The 11,728-nt window shown below is 39.2% G+C and overlaps 1 protein-coding gene across 3 annotated transcripts in view; it reads right to left on the reverse strand.

Annotated features, from left to right (window-relative positions):
• LOC123757880 (tolloid-like protein 1) overlaps positions 1–11,728 on the reverse strand; it is a 230,328-nt gene that overhangs the window by 42,787 nt on the left and 175,813 nt on the right. For all 3 annotated transcript variants that reach the window (XM_069338663.1, XM_069338662.1, XM_069338661.1), the window contains exon 7: positions 4,521–4,547. In XM_069338663.1, the coding sequence (XP_069194764.1) occupies positions 4,521–4,547 (27 nt within the window). The remainder of the gene's footprint in view (positions 1–4,520; positions 4,548–11,728) is intronic.

Here is an 11,728-nt window from a genome sequence, read left to right on the forward strand (position 1 = left end):
ACACACACACACACACACACACACACACACACACACACACACACACATACACACACACACGCATTAGAAAGGGGATAGACAGGAGGCACTGAATTACAGACCAGTGTCCCTAACCTGCATACCATGCAAGTTGATGGAGAAGATTGTGCGAAGAAAGCTAGTGGAACATCTGGAGCGAAAGAACTTTGTAACACAGCATCAACATGGATTCAGGGATGGCAGGTCCTGCCTCACAGGGTTACTTGAATTCTACGACCAGGCAACAAAAATAAGGCAAGAAAGAGAAGGGTGGGCAGACTGCATATTTTTGGATTGTCAGAAAGCCTTTGACACAGTGCCACACAAGAGGCTAGTGAAAAAACTGGAGATGCAGGCTGGAGTGAAAGGGAAGGTACTCCGTTGGATACAGGAGTACCTAAGTAACAGGAGACAACGAGTCAGTGTGAGGGGTGAGGTCTCAGATTGGCGAGACGTTACGAGTGGAGTACCGCAGGGGTCAGTCCTTGGACCTATACTGTTTCTGATATATGTAAATGATCTTCCAGAGGGTATAGAATCGTTTCTCTCAATGTTTGCCGATGATGCAAAAATTATGAGGAGGATTGAAACTGAGGACGATAGTAGGAGGCTACAAGATGACCTAGACAGACTGAGAGAATGGTCCAACAAATGGCTGTTGAAGTTCAACCCGAGTAAATGCAAAGTAATGAAACTAGGTGGTGGAAATAGGAGGCCAAACACAGGATACAGAATAGGAGATGAAGTACTTAATGAAACGAACAGAGAGAAAGATCTAGGAGTTGATATCACACCAAACCTGTCTCCTGAAGCCCACATAAAAAGAATAACGTCTGCGGCATATGCGAGGCTGGCTAACATCAGAACAGCGTTCAGGAACCTGTGTAAGGAATCATTCAGAATCTTGTACACCACATATGTAAGACCAATCCTGGAGTATGCGGCCCCAGCATGGAGCCCGTACCTTGTCAAGCACAAGACGAAGCTGGAAAAAGTCCAAAGGTATGCCACTAGACTAGTCCCAGAACTAAGAGGCATGAGTTACGAGGAAAGGCTGCGGGAAATGCACCTTACGACACTGGAAGACAGAAGAGTAAGGGGAGACATGATCACAACCTACAAAATCCTCAGAGGAATCGACCGGGTAAACAAGGATAAACTATTCAACACTGGTGGGACGCGAACAAGGGGACACAGGTGGAAATTGAGTACTCACATGAGCCACAGAGACGTTAGAAGAAACTTTTTTAGTGTCAGAGTAGTTAACGGATGGAATGCATTAGGCAGTGATGTGGTGGAGGCTGACTCCATACACAGTTTTAAATGTAGATATGATAGAGCCCAGTAGGCTCAGGAATCTGTACACCAGTTGATTGACAGTTGAGAGGCGGGACCAAAGAGCCAAAGCTCAACCCCCGCAAGCACAAATAGGTGAGTACAAATAGGTGAGTACGCACACACACACACACAGACACACAGACACACAGACACACACACACACACACACACACACACATACACACACACACACACACATACACACACACACACACGCACACACACACACACAGACACACAGACACCAGACGAAGCTGGAAAAAGTCCAAAGGTATGCTACTAGACTAGTCCCAGAACTAAGAGGCATGAGTTATGAGGAAAGGCTGCGGGAAATGCACCTTACGACACTGGAAGACAGAAGAGTAAGGGGGGACATGATCACAACCTACAAAATCCTCAGGGGAATCGACCGGGTAAACAAGGATGAACTATTCAACACTGGTGGGACGCGAACAAGGGGACACAGGTGGAAGCTGAGTACCCAAATGAGCCACAGAGACGTTAGAAAGAACTTTTTCAGTGTCAGAGTAGTTAGTAAATGGAATGCATTAGGAAGTGATGTGGTGGAGGCTGACTCCATACACAGTTTCAAATGTAGATATGATAGAGCCCAATAGGCTCAGAAATCTGTACACCAGTTGATTGACGGTTGAGAGGCGGGACCAAAGAGCCAGAGCTCAACCCTCGCAAGCACAATTAGGTGAGTACAATTAGGTGAGTACAGACACACAGACACACACACACACACACACACACACACACACACACACACACACACACACACACACACACACACACACACACACACACACACACACACACGAATGTTCACCAAACCAGAATGTAAAGTTAGCGTTACATTCAAAATTCAACGTATGCTAAACGCGATAGCCTATGGCTTTAGCCGAATTTAATTTTCGCGGCAATTCACCGCTATTCACAAGTGTCGCCCGAGCATATATACATTGGCATTAACCGATCAAAGGCACTAACCAGCCAACAGCATTAACCAACAGCGTTAACCGAGTTGAGACAAGTGGAGAAAAAAAATACTGAAAGTGCTTTCTGTGCCCAGCACCCACTCCTATTACCGGTGCTTATAGCCGAAGTGTAGTGTGATCCTCCAGGTCAGCGCCGGGGGGAAGGGAGGAGGTCCTTATAACCGGAGGAGGGGGATTATAAATTCAAACCAAGTCCTTAAAAGATAACGGGAGTTAGTATCAATATATCCGAAGGTGCCGCGGCACACACACACACACACACACACGCACAGACAAATACAGATAACATGCTGCGAGACAGACACAAATTAAAAACAAACCATCCATTTCTGGAAGTATATACTTTTATTGTTGTTGCTCGTGCATTCTCCAGTATGTGAACGAGAAGACTCGTTGGTTAACCCATGAGGCTCGCAGGCTAGCCACAGTAGGTTTATCCAACACGAGACAAAATTACCAAGCAAACATTAAGTCCAAAATGCAAATGGACTTGATCTCAACACATTAGTTCAAATGCAGAGAAAGATATCATGCATACATAAAAATGAGGCAAATATAGGCTACACATTAAACAAGATATCATGCGCACACAAAACGAGGAAAGGTATCATGCGCACACACAAAACAAGGAATGTTATCATGCAGATAGCCAGGTGACGGGAAAGCACAGATAGTTCAGGGGCCCGACCAGCGTAATATTTACACTAAGGGGTTTTCACCAATGCTTTCTTTGCTCCCTATATAATACCAACGCCCAATTATTGACCAGTGCCACTGCTTGTAGGGGAGGGGACAGTGCCAATGTTTATAGGTAAGGGGACAGTGTATTAACAGGTCACTGCACTACCAAATGTTTATATGCGAGAGGCAGCACCGATGTTTACATACTAGGGGGGGGGGAGGGGGGAAGGAGGCAGTACAGACGTGGAGGGGGAAAGGGTGTGAATTTTGCCAGTGGGGAGGGGGGGGGGTTAGGGTAGTTATTAACGATACAAACAAGGTATACCCCTTTCTTGCTTCTCCACAAACATCAGTAGGATTCTTCCGGCCCCCCCTCCACACACATACACACACACACACACACACACACACACACACACACACACACACACACACACACACACACACACACACACACACACACACACACACAGGCACACACACACACAACTAGTAAATATAATCGTTTGGGATGGATTGTGTGACGCCTGGCCTCAAGTGCAAATACACACACACAAACACACTCACGGGCGCACACACACACACACACACACACACACACACACACACACACACACACACACACACACACACACACACACACACACACACACACACTCACGCTCAAGCAGCAGCAGTGCCACAAGACAAGTAATAACTATACATTAACACCGCTCAAGGGGGGACACTACGAACACTTAAAGATGCTCTTTATTAAATAAAGATCAAACAACCACACAGCTTCCAAAGGTAACTAATATTTTCGAGAATGCAGAAATATAAATAAATATAATAATGCATCTTGTAATACTTTTAAATTATCCGATATTAAAATTCCACAGAACGGTCAATAGACTACTTTAAATAAAGTGACTAGGCCAATAAATTTATTTATAATACAAAAAAACCTTTTGACATGATTTAAAATGTATTCAAGATAGTTATATAAAAATACATCAAGATATTGCATTATTGCTAAGAGAGCACTGGCGGCAGGAGAACAAAAAAACAAACAAATAAACTAAACACAAGACACCACACTAAACTTGATGCATTCTACACTGTAAAGCCAAAGACCAAAAGAGAGAGAGAAACAACCATGTAAAAATACGAAATTATATGGAATGTGGACAATCTAGTATACTTATATACAGTTCACAATATTATATAACCTGGGTTTTCAGAAAACAGGTTGAGAGGGAGATGGAAGGGTTAGTTTATAAAAAGAGCTGATTTTATACAAATTAATTATATGCAAAAAAAGAAGATATATATATATATATATATATATATATATATATATATATATATATATATATATATATATATATATATAAGGATAACCAATTAGTTTTTTTTGGGGGGGGTTTAAATGCACCTTAGTATGTAAATTAGGTATAAAGAATGCAGGTTAATACAAGCCTTAGGAAGACTTCTACTCACATAGGGGTTACTCCGAGAGTTGTTCCGCTAAGATGGAGTAAAGACGAGGGGGAGGGGGAGTCAAGCTGGTGGTTCACACCTGGCCGCCACTATACACATGGCTATCAATCTACATCTGGCTAAAAATTCCTCCTATAAACCTATCTGCATAGATACATATCTACATGGCTACATATCTTCATGGCTGCGTATCTCAATTGGATATGTATCTGCACAGCTACATACCTTTATGGCTACATATCTGTATGGCTATGGTGTCTGCATAGCTACATATGTGTATCTGTATCTGCTACATACACATGCACGTGGCTATATATATATATATATATATATATATATATATATATATATATATATATATATATATATATATATATATATACATATATATATATATATATATATATATATGTCGTACCTAGTAGCCAGAACGCACTTCTCAGCCTACTATGCGAGGCCCGATTTGCCTAATAAGCCAAGTTTTACTGAATTAATATATTTTCTCTAATTTTTTTCTTATGAAATGATAAAGCTACCCATTTCATTATGTATGAGGTTAATTTTTTTTTATTGGAGTTAAAATTAACGTAGATATATGACCGAACCTAACCAACCCTACCTAACCTAACCTAACCTATCTTTATAGGTTAGGTTAGGTTAGGTAGCCGAAAACGTTAGGTTAGGTTAGGTTAGGTAGGTTAGGTTGTCGAAAAAACATTAATTCATGAAAACTAGGCTTATTAGGCAAATCGGGCCATGCATAGTAGGCTGAGAAGTGAGTTCTGGCTACTAGGTACGACATATATATATATATATATATATATATATATATTTGCAGGGCTGTCTGTATGTTAGAATACAATCATTCTACACCTTATGTACCTAGTTACACATCTGGCTGTATATAAGAGGCAACATACACTTCTACATTGTATGTATGTATTGCTACACACCTGGCAACACGTTGGGCCATAAAGGTCAGCATCCTCACCACCTTCCTATACATGTGAATAAACAAGGAACCCCCTATTTTAAACAACACACACTCCCTATTACCAATGGCAACGCCTCCACTAAGGGTTCTGCTTCCCTGAATGGAGGGTACCCCACATGTGTCACTATCACACATGTGGCTTCCCGTGTCCTTGTGCTATATCGGCCTATCCCATTATAATATATATATATATACCTGCCTCACTCGAAAGCTAGTATCATGTTTCAAACCTGCAGCCCTCTTCTCTAATGTCTACACCTATACCCTAATTCCACACCTGTAACATAATTCCACACTCACCTACACACACATATTATCACTAACTGCTTACTACACCTGTCACTAACTAGGACCTGACTTGTACACTTGAAGTATCTCTATACAATTTATACAATGCATTATACAGGAATGTGGTTGTTGACAACTGTGTTATAATTCTTTCAGTTCACATCATATGTCTAAATTACATACATATTTCTAAATCTATAAATAGTATCGAGCCAAAACGTAACCCCCTTAAGGGTAAAAGATATTTTTATCTATAGTGCCAAAGGTAAACAGTCAGAACTATAAGTAGTATAGTGAAAACATTAAGGTCAAAGTCAGCACTTGGTCACGCGACGCAGCCCACACCGCTACTTACACTCCAGATACTCAGTTCAATTCAATTTGCATTATAGATATGTAATATTAATATATAAGAAATCACCTCTGGGGTACCTTCGCCTCAGAGAAGAGAGTATACGGCACTCTGGGAAGCCTTATGAGGCTTCTGCGTGTACTTGTATATTGTCTTCTACCTTTATCATTTACTCTATATTTGAGGCTTTGATATACCAGATTAGTTAAAAGATTGATGATATAAAATATACACAATAAGTTAACACAGGACATAGATCTCATCTCGTTACGCTCCTCGGATGCTGGGGATAAAAGGATTCTGTGTTTCCCTTTTGTGTTGCCTCACTGAGGCGCTGGAAATGTAACTGACGGCACTTAGGATCTCTGTGTTTCGGCGAGCCTAGAATCCTGAGCCTTGAGGAAAACTCTTGGCGCTGTTATTCCAAGCACCAAGGGGTACACAATGGTGACAAAGGCGTACTGGTCTAGTTTTCTGTACTTATGGGTCTTGGTTGATTACCTGTGAGAGGCAGAGCAACCTGCATGTCCTCTACACTAAGGTCAATATAGGTGTCAGCCAAGGTTTATGCGTAGTCCCACACCAACTGTCTTCAGGTCATCCAGTGGGATGCTGTAATTCAATTTGACGACTAGCAGGATTGTAAGAATTTCGTAACATTAGGTGACAAGGTTCTCTTTCTGCTGGGCACCCAGCTGTAGTAAGGCTCCCCTTGATAATATCATTGACGTCATCGTGCAATAAGTGCCATCCACCTGTGCTTTGGCAGGCAGTCCATGATTATCTGTCAGTCTTTGCCTCGAAGCTAAAAAAACACATATTGCTGTAGCTGCGAGGCCGGCTCACTTGGTGGCGCAGTGTGGCAATGTGTACCAATGCTAAGTGGCCTAGGCGATAATAACATTACAGTCCATACGAGGCAGCTTCTATTTACATGCAACATACTCGCTCATACATATGTCTTAACTTTCGCTCAGAACTATCCGTATAGCGCAGCACGTGTATACATGTTACTCTCTAATGTGTTCTATAAAACAATTTCCATATTATTTAAACCAATATTTATCCAGGTCTTTTATAAATCTACAATTAAATAATTTGCATCCATTGTTTTGTGTTTTATTTAGTGTTCGTATATTTCACGCCATATTAATATCCCACTTGTTAATTAAACATTTTCATCCATTTAAATGGCTCAGTCATATCACCCCCTTATTCGTCGCCTTTTTATAGAGTTTAAATTATGATTCTTTTCTCCTTTCGTAAAGGAGCAGTACATGTTCAAGAAAATTTATGTTCCTTCTGTTGTACGGTGACCAAAATTTAATTGCATAATCCAAATGGGGCCTAACATAGGTAAGATAAAGTTTAAGAACAATATTAGATATCTTACTGCTAACGCTTTTAGATATAAAACCTAATATCCTCTTTGCCTTGCTCCAAAAATGTATACAATTTTTTTTTAGGGCTTAGGAGCCCCTCCAAATCATGGTTCCTAGTTATTTGTTATGCAGGTGTGACTCAAGTGAGATGCCTTTCTATTATAAATAATTCCTTGATGATTTCTTTCTGCTCTTCTTCCCCATCAGTGATCCCATTACAGAGCACTTCCTCTTCTGTTACAATTCCTATAGTTGATTTTCACTTAATTACCCTTCTGTATTCCATCCTCAAAAATGTCTAACCACGTTGTAATTTCTGTATAGAAATGACAACTATCCACGTGTAATTCAGGACACATTCCTATTTCACCTACAATTCCGTCATGATTCTCATATTTTCCCCAGTGGGCAGTCGTATATGATATAGTTCTTCCTCTTGCGAGATATATACACCGTTTTCTTTCTCCAATTTCACATGGTTGAGAGGAGTCTTCTCCAGTTTTCGTAAGTAGCAACAACTTACTGTTGTGTTTTCCCAAGTTGTGTTTCTTCCAACTCGACCAGAAACTAGTCACGGTTTTACCATAATGTGTTCCAATGGGCAGCGGAAACATCCACCTCTTCTGGCTAAAACATTACACTCGGTGCCCTGATGTTCAAACTGTTCTTTATCAAGTGCCTTCGCATCCTTATCAGTCCCGTAAAAGTGGATAGGATCAAGTTCTCTCCGACCCTAACCGAAGCCAACCTATCTTCGCCTAGCTCAGCTTTGTAACAACCTTAAATGCTGCTTTAGAAATTCTATTTATAACCCCCCAAATAGAAGTTAAGCTGTGTTTGCTACATAATTTATCTTATAACTGTCTTAACCCTACACAAAAACTTGGTTATTGAGCATATTGTCATAGTTGTCCTGCCTTCCCTAACCACATTGCGGTAACCTACCACAGTTGATAAACTTGCTCAGGCAGCTCTATGTAACTGCCTTGTCTCGCATGAGGTGTTGACTCTTCCCTGATCTACACACGTATTAAAAATATTGAATGAGGTGAATTGAGAAAGCAAGTTATATTACCAACTGAAGCAGCTTAAAGCTGAATACACTTGATAACATATTAAATAAGACTCTTTACAAACATTCCATATGCAAATGAACGCCAGACAACACAGGCACTCCGCTCCACGCTCGCTACATAAGTAACGCCGATGTGTAAGACGTTCCATGCGCTCTAATCTCTGACTGGAGTCGTTAGTTTCAGGGGAAAAAGTTGGACCTGGGCATAAAACACCACAACTCACAATCGCTCACTCAACTGCTGAGTGAGCGATTATCAACAATCGCTCCTTTTGTCAGCGGAGCGACAGAGGTCCTGGGCAGGCGGCCGGGCACCGGACAAACTCCCACAACAATCAACAGTCAGTCGACGAATCATCCATTCAATGTGTCACTCAGCGAGATACAGCAATCAGTCAGGAAGCGAGAGAGAATCAGTTAACCAGAATCTTTGCCAGTTTGCAGTCTAACTAGCAAGCCAATCATTGATATATCTACGATGCTATTTTCCATCTAATCAGCAAATTAGCCTCCTAGTAACACAACCAGCCAACCACCCCCAGACCTATCATACAAAACAGTAAATAAACGAACCATCCATTAAACCATTCAAGCAGTCTTGTAAAGCAGTTTGTTACTCAACTAGTCAATCGGGGAAAAAATGGCATCCAATATATTAGCCATGTGTGAACCAAATAATTCACACACTAAAAAGTTTGAGACTTTGAAAAACAAACACACACACACACACACACACACACACACACACACACACACACACACACACACACACACACACACACACACACACACACACACACACACACACACATCAGAAACGTTGCAAGTTAGGTATCAAATGCCAGTCTTATTATGACCAATAAAAATACATATTTTCTTTTATATTTAAAGCAGTAATATAACTCAGGGATGATAGTCTTACAAAAAATGACCGTATTAAGTATATGAATCACAATGAACTGATATCCTAGTATTGACCTTGCCAAGTCATTTAAAAGAGTATCCAACTAAAGTAGTTAACATAGAAAACCTTGCATGGCAAACTAATCTATTATATCTTTCGAGTACATTCAGGCATCAAATAAATCAAATGCATAATACAAATAGTCTAATACAAAGGCTAATTCAGGTTCGCCTTGCAAGGTAAATTAACTTACCGAGTTAAATTAGGAAAGTTCATGAAATCTAATACAATAGTTAACATAATACATCCTCGTAGGGTTAATTAACAAAGTTACCTCATCCGAAAAGGTGAACATGCTGGATTTTGATGGATTGAACAAATAAATATTTTATGAATACAAAATAATGCCGATACTTGTAAACGAGATTAAAAGTAACTGCATATTTAGTAATCTAGGAAATATACCTGGCATACCTAACCTAATCAATTCAAAGCCCTATTGATACTGTTATACTAAGCGCTCTTGTAGTAAATGATTACCTATCTGCAAAGTTAACAATTTAATGCATTCTTGAGTATTATACTGTGTCAAGGGATGGTGTTAGAAAATTATATTTACTGAATTGACGTGCAGCTAATTAGTCACATGCTGTAATTACTCTTCAACTTTTAATCGTACAATATATTTCATGGGATTGAAAAACTACAGAATATCATAATAAATACAATATAATCTTGGAGGAAAAAAATTATAGATTTTCTGCTTACATACACAAACAAAAAAAAAAGTAATCTACAGGAAAATAACAGTAACCACATACAGTTTAATTATTGGGAAGCTATCTAATGTCTATTAAATTCCGACTTAAAACTAAATCATTGTGATTGCGAAGTAGCAATAAGATTACTGAACCCAAGTCCACATTACAAAATCATATAATTAAGTATCTTTACAAGCATTTTAATTCTCACTCACGAGTCTAAGGGAAACGAACCCCTTATTTCACTAACTTAATAAGCTGGCCAAAGAATGTGCACGCATGCATTCTACACACACATTTGTCCACATACGCACACGCAAGCACACGCACCGTAAAGGCACGTGTATGTGTGCGCGCGTGCAGGCACGACCACGCAATCCCATCCGCACGGCCCAGATACACTCACACACACACCATGCCGTACCCCCTACACAAGCTGGTGTACCGTCACTACAGGGAGCGTACCGTTTAACTACAAGGGTCCTATACTCTAATCCATAGCAACAGTGGCAGAGGTCATACGGGTTGTCTCATGACGCGATCAAAGACACACACAAGCCAAACTGCAAATGGCCGTGATAATTTAGGCATAAACAATAATGTTAAAATTTGGTTTAAATAGAATTTTGGAACTTATTAATGTATTCTTTTTTATAGATTTTGTTTACAGTTGAAATTAGATCATTACTAGATACTTTTCTATATTACTGCTGTAGTTCTTAATGTTTCATTTAACATAATATTAAATAGTATTGTGTTAAAATATTGATAACCTGGCTATATATATATATATATATATATATATATATATATATATATATATATATATATATAGATGTGTGTGTGTGTGTGTGTGTGTGTGTGTGTGTGTGTGTGTGTGTGTGTGTGTGTGTGTGTGTGTGTGTGTGTGTGTGTGTGTGTGTGTGTACATACACAAGTACACATGTAGACATTTATGATTCTAGCATGAATTTCCTCTACATAATTTTTCATTTGGGAAAGAAAGTTGAAAAATTAACTCACCAAAGTTCATTTACAACTGTACTATGAAATTTTATATATTATCTTTTAATACTTTTTTTGTACAGTATGAGTCCTGTATATTGCTGCTTATTTTATTGTAACTTTTGTATTTTTTTTTAGATCGGATGATGAATACAAGAAGTATTCGAAACGTCATGAATTTTATTTAACAGTAAAGAAGAATTTTAGCAAGATATTTGTTTTGTCTATGGTTATCGTATTTGGAAATAATAATAATATATTATAAATATATATATATATATATATATATATATATATATATATATATATATATATATATATATATATATATATATATATACTGTCATCTCTGACAATTTATGTCTCGTTTCCTTCTGGCTCCGAAGAGGTTGTGGTGAACATCAGGTGTAATAACATTGTAAAATGAACATTAGCTTTACAATTTAC

This window comes from Procambarus clarkii, chromosome 40 (genome assembly GCF_040958095.1).
Source record: "Procambarus clarkii isolate CNS0578487 chromosome 40, FALCON_Pclarkii_2.0, whole genome shotgun sequence".
In the NCBI taxonomy this organism is placed as follows: Eukaryota; Metazoa; Arthropoda; class Malacostraca; order Decapoda; family Cambaridae; genus Procambarus; species Procambarus clarkii.